The sequence below is a fragment of the Stomoxys calcitrans genome, chromosome 4 (genome assembly GCF_963082655.1).
Source record: "Stomoxys calcitrans chromosome 4, idStoCalc2.1, whole genome shotgun sequence".
Classification (NCBI taxonomy): domain Eukaryota; kingdom Metazoa; phylum Arthropoda; class Insecta; order Diptera; family Muscidae; genus Stomoxys; species Stomoxys calcitrans.
In genome coordinates this window covers 176819400-176837877 of record NC_081555.1, presented here as the reverse complement: position 1 = coordinate 176837877, position 18478 = coordinate 176819400, and the positions used below count along the sequence as shown (strand labels likewise).

Genomic DNA, 18478 nt, shown 5'->3' with positions numbered 1-18478 from the left:
CAATGGTGGATGGTATATACGATTCGGCCGGCCGAACTTAGTACGCTCTTACTTGTTTTATTTTTTTTTTTGTATTTCCAAGCATCAAATCAAATTTTCACTGGAAGTTGTTCGCGTACTTTTGCTTGCAAATTTTATAAGAGAGTAAAATGGCTCTACTCTCCTGCAAATTTTTACTGGAAAAGTACGCGAACAGAGCTAATGAGTACATTATCCTTCAAAATCATTTTGTGCATGTAACTTGTTAGCGCCATTTTTCGTTGTTTGTGTGTGCTATGGTTCTTAACTATAATAAACACACATAACCAAAACTTGTTGACAGTTAGTGCACTTCGCGAGAAAAACTTGTACTCAGCTGTTTACGGTACACTACCTGGTAATTATGTCATGGCTTTAAGGTAGGTTTATTTGACAGTTCTAAAGGAAATCTATCAAATGTCATCAGAGTTTGTCATGTTGCTTTTGTATGATTTGCATTTTTTAACGCAACGCTCAAAAACAAAACTCAACGTGCTCATTCCGTTTTGGCCATAAGTGCTGTGCGTGGTATTTAACTCCAGCTTTAAGCCTTAACTGACTTTATTCGCAGCGAAAATGCCTATTAAATTATTGTAAAATCCACAAACTCTTTATTTTTGTCAGAACACAAACAAAAGTTAAACAACAACATACAACACAGACAACAGTGTTGAGGCAGAGATGTTTCGACCCATTTCGTGAGCATTTACTTACATTTTCAATTAAAATTGTGCGAAATTTATTCTGATGCAGCGACATGTCCCTACTAATTTGCTTATAGTTCGCATTATCTTCGTCATAATTTTTTTATAGTGCGTTTTGACAGTTGTTTGTGTGAAAATTCGATGTCAGTGCTAGGCTTTAGTTTTCTTTCAATGAAGTTCAAAATAATTTCCAATGCTTTCATTGTCACCCTGTACATATTTTGTCATATGGCTTACTCGTTGTGAATACCCTTAATAATACCTAACCATATGTTTATTGTTATCGTTATCGATTATATGCCAACGTCATCGATTTCACAGCTGATAAGCTCCAACAGCCGGCAATGTTACGACCGGCAACATTTACATTTTGCTATTTTTGCATTTAAAAAATTTGTCACAATGGGCTTGGAAGGCAGTTTGATGTGGCCAATATTTGCGGTGGCTACTTGTGTGAAGTTAATGCTTGTTCCAGCATAGTGAGTAGCTTAAGTTTTACTAGTATGTGTACAATATCTCATGATGTCATGTTTTTTTTCTTCATTTAGTCATTCAACAGATTTCGAGGTGCATCGCAACTGGCTGGCCATAACTCACTCGCTGCCTCTAAAAGAATGGTATTATGAATCCACTTGTGAATGGACTTTGGATTATCCACCATTTTTTGCCTATTTTGAATGGTTGTTATCGCAGGTGGCAGCCTTTGTTGATCCCAAAATGTTGGAGGTCAACAATCTTAATTATGCTTCAATTGAAACCAAATATTTCCAACGTATATCAGTAATGGTCATGGATCTAGTATTGTTGTGGGGTGTTTGGCGTTGTTTGCGCTCACTGCAACGTATGGGAGTGAAAGTTAAACGTACATCGGCCGAAGTATTTCTGTTGATGAACATTGGCCTCATCTTTGTGGACCACATACATTTTCAATACAATGGTTTCCTCTATGGCATACTGCTGCTGAGCATAAGCTATCTGCTGGAAGAACGTTATGTGATGAGTGCATTTTTCTTTGCCAGTTTGCTAAACTTTAAACACATATTCCTTTATATGGCCCCTGCCTTTGGGATCTACCTGCTGAGATTTTATTGCTTGGATGCTAGTAAAAATCCATTGTTTGCATTGGTGAAACTGTTAGTAGCTGGCCTGAGTCCTTTTGTTTTATCGTTTGGTCCATTTTGGCAGCACTTGCCACAGGTTCTAAGTCGTTTGTTTCCATTCAAACGAGGTCTTACACATGCCTACTGGGCCCCTAACTTTTGGGCTTTGTACAACACTGTGGATAAAGTAGCTGCTACTGTTTTGGGGAAACGTTCAGGACCAACAACTTCCTCGGGTTTGGTACAAGAATTTGATCATGTGGTGCTGCCCTCAGTGCGTCCTTTGGCCACATTTGTGCTTACATTGAGTTTTATGATACCTATTTTGGTGAAAATCTGCCGCAGTTCAAGTAAAAGGTAATTATTATAAACATGGAAAGTTTTTTTTTTTTTTAAATATTTTATTCCTTAAAAATTTGCTTGACTTTCATTGAGATAATAGTTTTTGCTTTCTGGTGCAAAAATCTTCTTTTGGATAAAAAACAATTAAAGGGAAAAATTTAACTTTTTGAAATTTGAAACAAGAGTAAAACAGAAAATTTGTTGTTGGACCTCCTTTTTACAGCCAAGTCCGAACGGCTTACCCCAGTGCGACACCTCTTCGGAGAAGTTTTTACATGGCATAGTTCCTTACAAATGTTGCCAGTATTAGGAGGCGAAAACCACTGCTACAAATTTTTTCTGATGGTCTCGCCAGTATTCGAACCCAGGCTTTCAGCGCCATAGGCGGACTTGCTAACCTCTGCGTTACGGTGGCCTTGCAGCGGAGATATTATTTATTTATATGATGCCGCTGCAATTCCTCCTACAGAACGAAGCGCAGTAGCCATATTTTGTGCATCCTTTGCAACTGAATTACAAACGAACTATTTAAGAAGACTAACACCGGATATAAAAGGCACGTTGCCTCAGTAACCGCAACTTTAGGTTACGTCCATAATAACATGACTCGTTTTATGAGTGATTATGACCTTTCCAGTGACAGGCAGTGGAATAACATTCAGACCTATCAGAATGCAGCCTTACACATTGCGACGGACTGTCTCTTCAATTCTCATGTGGACCACCTCCACCGGGAGACAAAGATCCTATCCGTGCAAAGGCACAACCACAAGTCTAAGTAGTTTTTACTTGGCTGTTATCGCAATGGTCATCTCACCACGCATCCACCAAAGCGAAATGTTCAACGGTAAATGAAAAATCAGGCGGGCATAGCTACCATACACTGTAGCAGCAGCGGTCCACATCTACCGGTTGAACACAAACCTTGGAGATCGACCGCCACCCATAGCACCTGCATATGTTTTTCTCCCTCAGCAAACCAGAGTAGTTTGGGCTCGTTTGCGTTCCGGAAGATGCGGCCACCTCAACTCCATACGACGCACACAAACTGTTTAACTGCCTATCCAAACTTACTCGACTTAAGACCAGATCCCTCAGGATGCACCCCAGCTTAGTCGCAAAGTTCTTAGCAGACTTAAAATGAATCACAACACACTGCTTAAACAACAACAACAAAATACTTGTCAAAACTCAGCATTAAGGCCACCATAAAGCTGCCACCATATGATAAAATGTGACCATCTACACGAGGAGACCAAGATCATTAAGGTTAGGGTTCATTGTGAACTTCTGACAAAACATTTTCTCCTAAGCCACCACCAAAAATATCATAGGCTGATGGCCGCCACACATAGTAAATGACGAAAAGTCTTGCCTAAGAAGACTAGAATAACTCTGGCGCCCAATAAAGATCCGAATGGTGCAGCGAAACCGACTTCACTTGTTTTGTTTGCGGTTAGACGATAATATTCATAACATCCGTATTGCATGCAACACAAGACTCCATGACACCAATCTCTAGACCTCAAAGACACTTGAGGCGCTACATCTTACTTTGCTTTAATTGACTATGAGAGAACATTTGTTCTATTAGCCGAACTAAGAATAGCGTTTCAAGCACCTCAATCATCTACGCTTCTTCTAAAACCTCTGGCGCCAAATTTCGATATGTCTTTCATCTTTTGATCTCTCCATCGAGCTTTTAGTAGTCTTGGTTTGCGTGTACCACCGTGATCGCCTTCAAAAGTCTTCTTCACTGGAGCTTCTTAATTTATTCTGACAACATGACCCAGCCAACGCAACCGTTGTATTTTGATACGTTTAACTGAGTCGCTACTTCTACCCAGTATAAATTCGTTGTTGTTGTAGTAGCAGTGTGTGGTACACTGAGGCGGCAGCCCTTGCCGATGAAGGAATTCATCGGGTCAATCCGGTACGTACAACCGGCTGCCATGGGATTGAGTATAAATTCGTGTTTACATCCAGCGGCCGACCAGCATGGATTCAAGAAGATGTACAGCACGACAATGGCACTAACCGCTATCATCACATATATCAGCCACGACCTGAATTCAGAATGACCCTGTAAACGAACCATTCTCATAACCCTGGAAAGGCTTTTGACATTGGCAGTCAACCCACACTTGTTAATAACATATGATATCCCCAACTCGTCGAACTAATGCTGTTGTTGTAACCACATTTGTATGTGAAGGTGGGAGGATCGCCATTAAGCTCCATATGTGAGCAAGTTCGTTCCGGTCCATAGGACCAATCGCCGCGGGAACGTTATGACCATTGGTTATTTAAAGACGCCAATAACGAATGGCCTTGCCATATCGAGTATCAGGGGCATTCAGTATTTAAGCAAGAGCCGGAGCCGGTCGGCCACCCGGATGGCTGTAAACATAAGATTCGATCTGTGTATTGTTCGGAGCTGTCACGACAAGCTTAGCTGCGAGTCCACTGATTGCGGATAGTGGAATGCTCCATACGTAGTAGCTGCAACGGCAGCCGCGTATAATCAGCGGTACCGAGCGGAGAGTCTCAGTGGGAGGCCGGGCGGCACCATCTCTTGCACAAATACTGAGTGTCTATGATGCTCGATATGAAAAGGGGGGTCATTGGCGCCTTTAAATAACCAATGGCCAACCTGTTGCCGCGGCGATCGGTCTTTTCGGCCGGAACGAGCGTTCGGCACCCTAGCAAGAAAATGTGGCTACAACAACAACAGGCCGGTCTCTCAATGAGACTCTCTGCTCGATACCGCTGATTGTCCGCGACTGCAGTTACAGCTACTCCCTATATACAGCACCCCAATATCCGCTACCTGTGGACGCGCCCTGTAGCTCTCAGCTGAGCTTCTCGTAATGATGATGAACACCACTCAAATCGTAACTGGGAGTTCCAACCCGTGTGGTGCTCATAGTCATCCCGTACCGGGGCGTCGATGTAAGGAACTGCAAGTGCGGTCGCCAATCATACCCAGATCTAAGAAGCACGAAATTGAAGCCCGTATTGTTTAACAAGGAATTCTGCAAGAGGTTTCTCTCACTCCACTCCTTTTTTTTACCCTTTACTAGCTATCAATTCCAAAATATTCCCTACGTCCTCGGAAACCCTATAAACGATTCAGCATTTAGTTTATTTTCCAACTTACTCCTTATGTATATAATAAATGATTCAACGCTCACCTCTCTTATTATGCATTTAAACGTATTCATTATTCATTCTTCAAGTGCTTCATAGCCACAGGAGGTTCATTCTAATACCACCACTAATTAAATTCCCTCCTTTTATTTCAGAGATGGCAAAATTGCATTTATACGAGCTGTGGTAATTTGTTCGGCGTCCTCCTTTATGTTCAGTTGGCATGTTCACGAGAAAGCCATACTAATGTGTTTGATACCACTCTGGTAGGTGCAGTGAGTGCAGTGCAATAGAGACATTTTTAATTAACTTCCAATCATTAATGCATTTTTTCTGTCTTCTCTGTTTGTGTTTTTTGTTTGCAGTTTCCTTTTCTTTGTGAGTGTCACCGATGCCAAGTATGCGTTTATATTAAGCGCCGTGGGTTACTTTTCCCTATTCCCTTTACTGTTCCATGTCGATTTGTTGGTCATACGCTACTCCCTCTACCTGGCCTACATGGTATTCATGTATACCGCCTTTGTGCGCTTTCACCGGCAACACCCAGACATGAATATTTTGGAACAACTTTACATATACGGTCTGGTGCTGATTCCAATCTATGAACATGTCATTGGCCCCCTTACGGGCCTAAATGAGAAATTGCCCTTTGTGCCTTTACTTTTGTATTCCAGCTATTGTGGAATTGGAGTTTTATATTTCTTCATACGTTATTATGTACATGCATTAGAACTAGGTTTGGACAAAACTAAAAGTACTACTCTTACTACTAGTACGACTAAGGCTAAGCAACAACAGACTAAGCTAAGTAAAGATGTAACATCTTCATCATCGAAATCACCAAAGGCTGAAGAGCCGCCAATCAGGACCAAGTCGAAGCAGCTATCGAAGAAGCCGAAGGAGAAACTGAAATAAATGTTACCGTTGTGGTGTTATTCCTTAATGGTATTCTGGTTGTTGTTCTTGTTGTGCAGCCCAGCCAAGCGGTTGAGGCTCGCCGCGGGTAGCCACGCTCAGGGCGTACAAGTAAGTTGTTATACAGCCAATAGAGGTTGTCTTTGAAGAAATAGGTTTTTCCTGCAGTAAAAAGAGAGAAGTCATAAAAAAGTTTCCGAAGACTGTGGGACATTCTAACCATTTGGTATAGTGGTTGCTGCGTTGATATTATTGGGTATTCCTATCCAACGCAACATTGATTTGGGATAACCCTCTTCGAGCCTTTGCATTGCATCGTTGTAACGCCAAAATATGGATCCAGCAAAGATGTATGTAAGATTATTTTTGGCTGAAAAGAAGACGGGGAAGAAATTTGTTATCAGTGCTTACGCCGGTATTCAAAGAACTTTTTGTTGATTTGAAATAGGCTTATTTCCTTTATAGAGCTATGAAATAAACCTATTTAAAGGCTTCATTAAGTTTTGTGAATACAGTCGTTAAACTTTTCTTTGAAATTCATTTTAGAGAAATTTTATTGAATATTGCTTTTGATAAAAATTTTGTTTAAAAAAAAAATTTTAACATAAATTTTGTCTTTGTAGAAAATTTCACAGAAATTTTGTCTTGGAAGAGAAGAGCACATACATGTTTTTTTTCGAGAACATTTTAAAGATTGATTGAATTTAATGATCATTTATGAAAATTTTGTCTTTAAATAAAAAAAATCATTGGAAGCAGAAAAATTTCATTGGAATTAGAAAAAATTCCATTGAAATTAGGAAAATTTTATTGAAATTAGGAAAATTTCATTGAAATTAAGAAAATTTCATTGAAATTAGGAACATTTCAATGAAATTAGGAAAATTTCGCTGAAATTAGGAAAATTTCATTGAAATTAGGAAAATTTCATTGAAATTAGGAAAATTTCATTGAAATTAGGAAAATTTCATTGAAATTAGGAAAATTTCATTGAAATTAGAAAAATGTCATTGAAATTAGAAAAATTTCATTGAAATCAAAAAAAAAAAAATCATTGAAATTAGAAAAATTTCATTGAATTTAGAAAAATTTCATTGAAATTAGAAAAATTTCATTGAAATTAGAAAAATTTCATTGAAATTAGAAAAATTTCATTGAAATTAGAACAAGTAAAAAGGCGTTAAGTTCGGCCGGGCCGAACTTTGGATACCCACCACCTCGGGAATATATGTAAACCACCTTTCATCAAAATTCGGTGGAAATTTCATACCTTATGTCCCATATCAGTTTTATCAAAATATGTTCCGATTTGGACCAAATACTAAAAGTACACTAGCTATATCAAAAAAAAATCGATCTGAACCATATACGACACGGATGGCGAAAAGCCTAACATAAAGCACTGTCCCAAATTTTGGCGAAATCGGATAATAAATGCGCCTTGTATGGGGCCAAGACCTTAAATCGCGATATCGGTCTATATGGCAGCTATATTCAAATCTCGACCGATCTGGGCCAAATTGAAGAAGGACTTCGAAGAGCCTAACCAAACTCACTGTCTAAAATTTCAGCGACATCGGACAATAAATGCGTCTTTTATGGCCCCAAAACCTAAAACCTAGATATCGGTCTATATGGCAGCTATATCCAAATCTGGACCGATCTGTGCGATATTGCAGAAGTATGTCAAGGGGTTTAACTTAACTCACTGTCCCAAATTTTGGCGACATCGGATAATAATTAAGCATTTTATGAGCCCAAAACCATAAATCAAGAAATCGGTCTATATGGCAGCTATATCCAAATCTGAACCGATCTTGGCTAAATTGAAGAAAGATGTCGAAAGAAATAACACAACTCACTGTCCCAAATTTCAGCAAGATCGGATAATAAATGTGGCTTTTATGGGACTTAGACCCTAAATCGGATGATCGGCCTATATGGCAGCTATATCCAAATCTGAACCGATCTGAGCCAAATTCACGGAGGATGTCGAAGGGCCTAACACAACTCACTGTCCCGAATTTCAGCTAAATCGGATAATAAATGTGGCTTTTATGGGCCTAAGACCCTAAATCGGCCGATCGGTCTATATGGGGGCTATATTGAAATCTGGACCGATCTAAGCCAAATTCACGGAGGATATCGAAGGGCTTAACACAACTCACTGTCCCAAATTTCAGCAAAATCGGATAATAAATGTGGCTTTTATGGGCCTAAGATCCTAAATCGGCCGATCGGTCTATATGGGGGCTATATCAAGATATAGTCCGATATAGCCCATCTTCGAACTTAACCTGCTTATGGACAAAAAAAGAATCTGTGCAAAGTTTCAGCTCAATATCTCTATTTTTAAAGGCTGTAGCGTGATTTCAACAGACAGACGGACAGACGGACGGACATGTCTAGATCGTCTTAGATTTTTACGCTGATCAAGAATATATATACTTTATAGGGTCGGAAATGGATATTTCGATGTGTTGCAAACGGAATGACAAAATGAATATACCCCCATCCTTCGGTGGTGGGTATAAAAATGTCATTGAAATCATTGTAGAAAATTAAAAAAATCTCATTGAAATCTTATCTTTAGGTTGTTTTTCGAAATGCCATAGAAATGTTTCGCTTTGCAAATATTTCTTTGAAATGTTGTCTTAAGAAACACTTATCTTATAAAATTTTTCCAAATCTTTACCATAAAATATTTTCAAATTGCAAAAAGAAAATAATTAGCCACTTACGCCACAGTATTGCTGCATCAACCCGATCTACAGTTACCTCACCACCCACCATACTTTGCAAGGAGACGGGACTATCATCCAGTATCTTGTTATCCTTATAATACCAGATTTGAGTTCCTATATAAAAAAAAGAAAATATTAATAAATCATTAAAAATTTATTATTTTAATCTGACCCGTAAAAAATAGCACCGTTTTGTCATAGCGCTCATAGCAAGCATCAATCTCGAGAATATTTTGAGGCAGATCTACAATGACATCTTGCAATAGTTTCGGATAACCATTAATAACACGATATTGGGATGAAATTTTCCAAACATATTGGCCTTTGAAAATGTGTGTTGATCCATTAAAGTAACAAACCGCATTGAAACCTCCCTCACATATATTGGGAATGGGAGGAGGAAAAGGAGAGCTATCGCTGATGGTGTCTGTTGTGGGGTAGGGTATGGCAGCGGTTGTACCCAAGGAGGGATAGAAATTAGTGGTGGTGGCAGCTTCAGTGTTGGGGTTGTATACGGTTGTGGCAGTATTCGTATATGAACTGTTTGCCATGGGTGTGGTGGCGTAACCACTGTCAGTGGTAACAGTAGTTGAATTGTATGACATCTACAAAATAAACTCAATACTATTATCGATTTTATATATCTTTCCTATGTAGAAGTACTTGCCTCTGGCTCATAATAACTTTTAGATGTTTCTTCCACGGGTACCGGTGTGGAATATCTCGCTTCGTCATAACCATTGTAGGCATTATCTTTGTCCTCATCATCTCCTTCATCCTCCATCTGTTGCTCTTCGCTCGAGGGTTCTAAATCATCATCATCTAGTTTCTTATTTACTTAAAAAAAAATGACTCAAAAGATATGTTAGTCGCCTACTCGTGCTTAAGCTACAAAATCACCTACAATATGCTTCATACATAGCCAGAGTATCGTCGTAATCCAGTATATTGTAGTCGGGTCCCTTGTAATAGGGAAACATTATCGAACTATGGGAGGGCGAATGGGCCAATCCCAAACTGTGGCCCAACTCATGCAATGCCACCGTATAAAAGTCTACACCTTGACTGAGATCTGGTGAATTTTCTTTCCAATTCTCATCCTCATCAAAATGTACATCGCCACCCCAGGAACCCATTTCGTAGGGGTAGAAAGCATGAGCCAAAATATTGCCAGCACCATCAAATGGATAGCTATTTTATTCCCAGAATAGATATTTGTATTGTTTTAAAGTTGCTTTAAACATTTTCCAAACTTACTTGTCACCATGATATTGTGAGCCAAAGCCCACTATAATATCCGCGGATGTATCATACACACGGTGAAATTTCAGGTTGCTGTATTGCGACCAGACATCGAATGCCCGAGCTAAATCTCTTTCAACTTGCTCCCGGGGAATTTTTAAAGATCTGTTGCCAATTCTAAAATTAATAAATTCCAATGAATTAAAAATTTGTGCTTATAGCGCATAATATACAGGGTAGCTGACACGAAGTGTTATTAATTTCACATTGAGATATCTCTCAAACTAGAAAAGACGGCTAGATGATATTTAAATTGTTTACAAGCCGCCAAAGCAGTTCAAGCCTAATAGTGTTATTGCATTATAATTGACTGGAAAATCACAATCGGCTATTGTTGGCGAACTCAAACATCTCAAAGTGAACAAATGTTTGTGTATCGCACCATAAAATTGTGGTGGTGATCAAAAAACCAAAAAAAAAACTGCAAGAAGTGAAATGGTTCTGCGATTAAAAGCTCGAATTCAACGAAATCCACGTTGTAGTGAGTGACAATCAAATGGCTAAAGGTCTGAAACTATCCCGTCAACGGATGCAACATATATTGAACATGAAAAAAATCATGTGTATGTCCTGGAAGAAATTTTAACATGTGGAAAAGAATCCACGTGCAATAAAACAAACGTGACGCTGCCAGTAGGACAAAGTTTCGGGATTAGTTAATGTGTCGTATGCATTTCGTAGAAGTTCTTTAGCAATTTCTTCGAGATAAATACACCCACAAATGTACCACCTTTGAAGCCCTCATACCTAAAGATTTCTGATGATGACCCCTCCTCTTACCAAGGGGTCGAAACGCGTCAAATCATGGTTGGCGTGGTTGTTGTTGCCACATGTTCATGTGGAGGTGACGATCCTGACCAAGCTCTTGTAGGTGAGTAAGCTCGTTCCGGTCAAAAATAGCGTGCTAAGTTCGCCCAGGCCGAATCTTATATACCTTCCACCATGGATCTCATTTGTCAATTTCTTAGCCCGATATCTCTTTTTAGGCAAACAAGGGGTAAGAATTATTATGCTATTGGAGCTTAACCAAATTATGAATCAATTTGGGCCATACTTGGTTTGGCTGTTGGAGACCAAAGTGGAAGTTATTGCACAAAATTTCGGCCAAATCGGATAAGAATTGGGCATAGGGCCCAATTTTTGTGGCTCAAGAAATAAAATTGGTAGACTGTTTATATGGTAGCTATATTAGGTTATGAATCGGTCATAGAAGAAGTCGTTGTACAAAATTTTAGCTAAATCGGCAAAAGAATTGCGCCCTCTAAAGGCTCTAGAAGTATAATCGGGAGATCGGTTTATATGGGAACTGTATCAGGTTATGAACCGATTTAGGCCATACTTGACACAATTGTTGGAAATCAAAACAAACCACTTGGTATAAAATTTAAGCCAAATTGGGTCATAATTGCACCCTCTAGCGGCGCAAGAAGTAAAGATCTGAAGATCGGTTTATATGAGAACTATATCAGGTAATCAACAGAATAGAAACACTCTAGCAGAGTTGTGGGAATTTAAAACAAAATGCGTCATGCGAGGCCACCGTAGCTCAGAGGTTAGCAGGTCCGCCTAGGACGCTGAACGCCTGGGTTCGAATCCTGGCGGGACCATCAGAAAATTTTTTAGCAGTGGTTTTCACCTCCCAATGCTGGCATCATTTGTGAGGTACTATGCCATGTAAAACTTCTCTCCAAAGAGGTGACGCACTGCGGCACGCCGTTCGGACTCGGCTATAAGGGAGGTCCCTTATCATTGAGCTTAAAAAACTTGAATCGGACTGCACTCATTGATATGTGAGAAGTTTGTCCCTGCTACTTAGTGGAATGTTCATGGGCAAAATTTGCAATTTTTGCTCCATGCGATACCTAAGCCTAATCTGATAATAATTGGGTCTTCTAGCGGCTTAAAAAGTCAAGATCCGAAATTGGTTTTTATGGGAATTATATCAGGTTATGAACCGATTTGGACCACAGACCGATCTTGAATCTTGACTTCTTGAGCCACTAGAGGGTGCAATTTTTATCCGATTTTGCTGAAATTTTGCACGAGGTGTTTTGTTTCGATTTCCAACAACTATGTTGAACTGTATGGTTGAAATCGGCTCATAACCTGATATAGCTGTGATATAAACCATGACGTGTTTCTTTATGACTTCGAATAACTCTGTTAAGTGTGGGTCAAATCAGTCCATAATGTCATATAACTGCCATGTAAACCGATCTTGAATCTTGACTTCTTGAGCCACTAGAGTGTGCAATTTTTATCCGATTTGGCTGAATTTTTGCACGAGGTGTTTTGTTTTGATTTCCAACAACCGTGTTGAACTATATAGTTGAAATCGGTTCATAACCTGATATAGCTGTCATATAAACCAATCTGGGGTCTTGACTTCTTGAGCCTCTAGAGGGCGCAATTCCTATCCGATTTGGCTGAAATTTTGCATGACATATTTCGTTATGATTTCCAATAACTGTGTTAAGTATGGTTGAAATCGGTTCATAACCTGATATAGCTGCCATATAAACCGATCTTGAAACTTGACTTCTTGAGCTACAAGAGAGCGCAATCCTTATCCGATTAGGCTGAAATTTTGCATGACGTATTTTGTTATGAATTTCAACAACAGTGCTAAATATGATTCAAATCGGTTTATAACCTGATATAGCTGCCATATAAACCGATCTGGGATTTTGACTTCTTGAGCCTCTAGAAGGCGCAATTATTATACAATTTGGCTCAAATTTTTTACAACGGCTTTTCCCATGACCTTCAACATACGAGTCAAATATGGGCTGAATCGGTCTATAGCTTGATACAGCTCCCCTTTGAACCGATCTCTCTATATTACTTTTTGATCCCCTAAAGGGCGCAATTCTTATTCGAATTGGCTGAAATTTTACACAATGACTTCTGATATAGCTCCAATGACTTCTGATATAGCTCCGAATCTGATATAGCTCCAATAGCAGTTTGCCAAAAAACAGATACCAGGAAAAAAACTCGACAAATGCGACCCACGGTGGAGGGTATATAAGATTCGGCCCGGCCGAACTTAGCAGGCTTTTACTTTTTTTCATCTATTACCAGATTCTTAAATATTCTCTTGAATTGTTCTGCAACAAGTTATGCTTAAGCATAACATCCACACAACACAACATCCGTTTTAAGGAAAAGTTTTATATTTTTCAGGCTCCATTGATTGGCTACTTACAGATATTTTATATTCCTTTTGGTCCAAGTTTTTGCTCCAAAGATAAAACGCTTTTGTCGATGTTTTGCTCCCATTGTCACCGTTTCATGTTGTTTCAGATAATAGGGCTTCCCCTCAATATCGGGTACACCGCAGCGAGGCTTTGTAAACAGCTAAGAGATAAAACCGAATTAAAAACGACAACAAAAACAACATCACAACATAAACAATTCATTCACACACAAATTCAAGTTCAATGAACATAAATACGATTGAGAAAATCCGCCAAAGACTCAAACGCTAACGCACACACTCATACGCACACACACACACAATGTACAGGGAGATACTGACACAATTCGAAATTGGATTATCACAAAATGATTCAAAGCCCCTCTGGACTGAGACCACAACATTCGTTTTTTTTTTGCTTATCGGCATCGCTGCCGCAGCGTATGTTACTCATGCCGCCAAAGCATTCAACTGAAACATACCTCAAGGGTCATGTCATCCAATTTGCCGGTTTGATTTATGGCTCCATATTTCTGTATATTCTTAAGAGCTTCCACAATTGCACTTTCATGATATAAAGCTTCCGAATTGTCGGGATTTTTATCCAGATAGCCAAAACGTCGCATAAAATTCAACTATGAGAGAAGATAATAAAGAAAAACAAACGCAAAAAATGTGTTGGCGTTTTCCTACCACTTCCGCAGGTGGAACTTCTAAGCCATTACCGCTTTGCTTGATGGGATATCCTTGGGATAACCCCATCACATGCACCGTAAGAATTATCCATTTTAAAAAATTCCACATATCACTTTTCGCTTTTAAATTTGTATTTTTTTTTTTTGCTTTTTCCGATTATTATGAACTTTCTTTAAGAACGTCCTCCGCCGTACTGTCTTAAGAGACGATTTAAACAAAATTGGTCTGTCGTCCCAGAGTAGATTGAGTTCTTTGCCTACCACAAAGTGATGCCGGCATCAACTCTTTCTTATCAGCAGTTCGTACATACATATTTTCAACGAGATGTCTCATAGTCTCTGTAGAGAGTAATCAATTTTTGGTCTCAATAAAACAAAAATAAAAAAACTACAATTCTGGCCCTAAAGAGAAATTTCTTTAAGAGTTTTCTATTGCTGCATTGCTAAAGAACGTCATCAAATCATATCTTGGGCATTCATCCTTTTACAGATGATATGGGATGAGGGAATTGTTATTCCGTTCGCAAAATACCGGTATATAAGAGCCTATAAAACCTGTGCCAAGTATGTTTGGCGCAATTTTGGAACGATGAGCTGCATTTTTATCCTTATTTAATAAAAAGGATCTTCAGAGTAGTGGTGCCCAAAAGAAAATTTTCTTTACGCTAGAGTTCATGTTCAATTCACACGTACGCTTATACTCTTTGTTTCAGTTGTTGTTTAGACAGCAATGAACATTCGCTTGGGAATACGCTTAATTATACCCACCACGGTAGGATAGGGGGTATATTCATTTAGTCATTGAAATATCAATTTGCGACCCTACAAAGTATTTCGGATTGTCGTAAAATTCCAAGACGATTTAACGATGTCTGGGTGTCTGTCTGTCTATCCGTCTGTCCGTCCGTCTGTTGTAATCACTCTTCAGGCTTCCAAAATTGAGATATTGAGCTGAAATTTGGCACAGATACGTCTTTTTAATGCACGCTGGTTAAGTTATTGAATGGGCGAAATCGGACCATATTTGGATATAGCTGCTATATAGACCGATTTTCATTTTTTATCCGATTTTGCTGAAATTTCAAAGAGTGAGTAGTTTTAGACCTCCCGACATCTGACCTAAATATAGTTCAGATAGGACTATATTTAGATATAGCTGCCATATAGACCGATCTGCCGATAAAGGGTCCGAAGCCCATAAATTCTATTTATTACCCGATTTCGCTGAAATTTGAAACAGTGGGTAGTTTTAGGTCTCCCGGATTTGGATCGTTAATTTGGCTCAGATTGGTCCGATTTCCCGAAAAAGGGTCTCAAATCCATAAAAGCATTATTTTTTATCCAATTTCATTGAAATTTTAAAGAGTGAGTAGTTTTAGGCCACGCACCATCCGACCCAAATATGGTAAAAATAGGACTGTATTTATTGGGTTGCCCAAAAAGTAATTGCGGATTTTTTAAAAGAAAGTAAATGCATTTTTAATAAAACTTAGATTGTACTTTAATCAAATATATAATTGCCATTTTGTTCGATAACCTTTTGCCATCTTCCTGGCAAATTTAGTATTCCACGCTCATAGAACTTCTGGCCTTTATCTGCAAAAAACTGACCCAAGTGTGATTTTATAGCCTCATCATTGCCGAAAGTTGTACCATTTAAGGAGTTCTGCAAAGATCGAAATAAATGGTAGTCTGATGATGCAAGGTCAGGGCTATATGGTGGATGCATCAAAAGTTCCCAGCCAAGCTCACTCAGTTTTTGGCGAGTGACCAAAGATGTGTGCGGTCTAGTGTTGCAAATATGGTAAAAATAGTACTGTATTTATATATAGCTGTCATATAGACCGATATGCCGGTTAAGGGTCTGAAGCTCCTAAAAGCGTTAGTTATTACCCGATTTTGTTGAAATTTGAAATACAAAATTCAACAGTGACTTATATTTATAAGACCAATCAATGTCCGTGCCTAATTTGGGTGCATAAGTTATCCAATTTTCATCGGATTGTGACAAAAGGGGCAGATCGTATAGACTGATCTATCGATTTAGGGTCTGAAGTCTGTAGTCTTATGTGTCCCGTTATGACACCAAAAGCTATACTGACCACCTTCTTACTTACTTTCAGTAATAGCCTCAGTAATCCGGATCACCCCATAAGATTTTCGCCGTCCTACCGACTGTTTCGATGTTCCACAGTGCGCGTTTGTCGCCCACACCCTTAAACCGGTCTGCTTCGACCCAAAAGGCTTCGGGTTAACCAAGTTTATCGAAGGCAGTTCTCTGGCCTTCACAGCCAAATCATCTGCCCTTTCATTCCCCCTTACTGCGTTATGGGATGGCACCCAAACGATGCGGATTGTGCCATCCTCAATGAAGGCGTTAATCTCCTTCTTACACTGCAAGACTGTTCCTGACCTAACACCGTCCTAGTTGTTATTGTCCTCATGACAATTTTACTGTCGGCAAAGATGTTCACACTCAACGTCCTCGCGTTAGCACCACACCACCTCAGGCATTCCGTGATCGCCCGGATCTCTGTCTGCAGGACCGTATTATGTTCAAATGCAAATTTTGCCCATGAACATTGCACTAACAAACAGGGACAAACTTCTCACATATCAATGGGTGCAGTTCGATTCAAGTTTTAAGCTCAATGATAAGGGGCCTACTTTTTATAGCCGAGTCCGAATGGTGTGCCACAATGCGACACCGCTTTGGAGAGAAGTTTTACATGGCATAGTATCTCACAAATGTAGCCAGCATTAGGAGGGGAAAAACACCGCTGAAAATTTTTTCTGATAGTCTCGCCAGGATTCGAACCCAGGCGATGAGCGTCATAGGCGGACATGCTAACCTCTGCGCTACGGTGGCCTCTAATTATGTTCAGGCAGTCTAAAACAGATCTCAGTCCCTGGGTTCTCAATGTAGACCCTCAGGCCCACTCTGTCCCCAAGCTTTGTCCATCCGTGTAACATGATTTTCCGGACCGCAATACTAGGGTTTCGTCAGTCCAAGACTGCCGCTGGCAGCAGTGCCTCGCACTCGACCTCAACTGTCGTCGCAGGTATCCCATCGGAAACCTCTTCACTTCCTTCCAGGTTTCCTATGGTCGTCTCGATTATACCGCAATGGTATGAGCTGCTCCCATCGTCAATCCATTCTCCCATCGCCTTAAGTCTCATGGCCGCAGTGACTGCCTCATATTTAATTTGTATGTCAATGGGTCGGATATCTAGAATAGTCTCCAGTGCCTTAGTGGGCTTGGTCCTCATCGCCCCCGCCTATGCCAATTCAACGTGCACTCTGAACTTGTTGTATGGTCCTTATGTTGCACTTTTTCTCCATCGCAGTTCACCAAACTACTGAGGCGAAAGTAAGTATTGGTCTAATCACGCTTCTGTAAAGCCAGTGGACTATCCTCGGATTCAGGCCCCATTTGGCCTACGGTCCGTCTACAAAGTGCCCTATATCTGTGAGCCTTCTCAGTGAGCTCCTGAATGTGACACTTCCATCCAAGATCACTCCTAAGTATTTGACCTTGTCAAATATCGAAATCGTTATATTGAGGAAACGTGGTGCCCACGTTCGTCTTCCTCATGAATAGACATATTTCTGTCTTCTCTAGGTTAATATTCAGACTCCTGGGTCTAGCCCAGTCATATGCTATATGCAAGACCCTTTCGGCTTTTCTGCATAGCTGGTTCTGATTCTTACCCCTAAGTAGTATTATAACATCATCTGCATTGCAGACGGGTTCAAATCCCTCCTTTGTTAGCACCCGTAATAGCATATGGTTTATCCAGTCTCTAAGGACCCGGTCCACCCGGTACTGGTCTGAGGATAGCCCCTCCGTCTGTCCGGTTGTTTGTTGAAATCACGCTACAGTCTTTAAAAATAGAGATATTGAGCTGAAACTTTGCACAGATTCTTTTTTTTTGTCCATAAGCAGTTTAAGTTCGAAGATAGGCTATATCGGACTATATCTTGATATAGCCCCCATATAGACCGATCTGCCAAATTAGGGTCTTAGGCCCATAAAAGCCACATTTATTATCCGATTTTACCAAAATTCGGGACAGTGAGTTGTGTTAGGCCCTTCGATATCTTACTTCAATTTGGCCCAGATCGGTCCAGATTTGGATATAGCTGCCATATAGACCGATCTCTCGATTTAGGGTCTTAGGCCCATAAAAGCCACACTTGTTATCCGATTTTGCCAAAATTTGGGACAGTGAGTTGTGTTAGGTCCTTCGACATCTTACTTCAATTTGGCCCAGATCGGTCCAGATGTGGATATAGCTGACATATAGA

General features: G+C 39.8%; 2 protein-coding genes across 2 annotated transcripts; one reads left to right on the top strand and one right to left on the bottom strand.

The window, feature by feature from the left end:
• Window positions 1-1064: 1064 nt before the first annotated feature.
• Window positions 1065-6257, top strand: LOC106082030 (probable dolichyl pyrophosphate Glc1Man9GlcNAc2 alpha-1,3-glucosyltransferase). The gene is made up of 4 exons (XM_059367673.1): window positions 1065-1201; window positions 1271-2179; window positions 5470-5580; window positions 5680-6257. The coding sequence occupies exons 1-4, from the start codon at window positions 1125-1127 to the stop codon at window positions 6227-6229; spliced, it is 1647 nt and encodes a 548-aa protein (XP_059223656.1). The 5' UTR covers window positions 1065-1124; the 3' UTR covers window positions 6230-6257.
• A 2740-nt stretch (window positions 6258-8997) lies between these two features.
• On the bottom strand, window positions 8998-14278 carry LOC106082029 (matrilysin). Its single transcript, XM_059367674.1, has 7 exons — window positions 14168-14278; window positions 13957-14109; window positions 13484-13635; window positions 10231-10392; window positions 9878-10164; window positions 9641-9810; window positions 8998-9578 (listed from the first exon to the last, which is right to left on the bottom strand). The coding sequence occupies exons 1-7, from the start codon at window positions 14276-14278 to the stop codon at window positions 9120-9122; spliced, it is 1494 nt and encodes a 497-aa protein (XP_059223657.1). The 3' UTR covers window positions 8998-9119.
• Between the last annotated feature and the right edge of the window lie 4200 nt (window positions 14279-18478).

Bases quoted from the DNA above. Each gene is read 5' to 3' on its own strand.
- LOC106082030 (XM_059367673.1), top strand. From the start codon at position 1,125: ATGGGCTTGGAAGGCAGTTTGATGTGGCCAATATTTGCGGTGGCTACT. The intron at 1,202-1,270 runs GTGAGTAGCTTA...TTCTTCATTTAG, and splicing joins TTAATGCTTGTTCCAGCATA to TCATTCAACAGATTTCGAGG. The intron at 5,581-5,679 runs GTAGGTGCAGTG...TTTTGTTTGCAG, and splicing joins ATGTGTTTGATACCACTCTG to TTTCCTTTTCTTTGTGAGTG.
- LOC106082029 (XM_059367674.1), bottom strand. From the start codon at position 14,278: ATGTGGAATTTTTTAAAATGGATAATTCTTACGGTGCATGTGATGGGG. The intron at 13,636-13,956 runs GTATGTTTCAGT...TTTATCTCTTAG, and splicing joins TGGATGACATGACCCTTGAG to CTGTTTACAAAGCCTCGCTG. The intron at 9,579-9,640 runs GCAAGTACTTCT...TTTATTTTGTAG, and splicing joins AAAGTTATTATGAGCCAGAG to ATGTCATACAATTCAACTAC.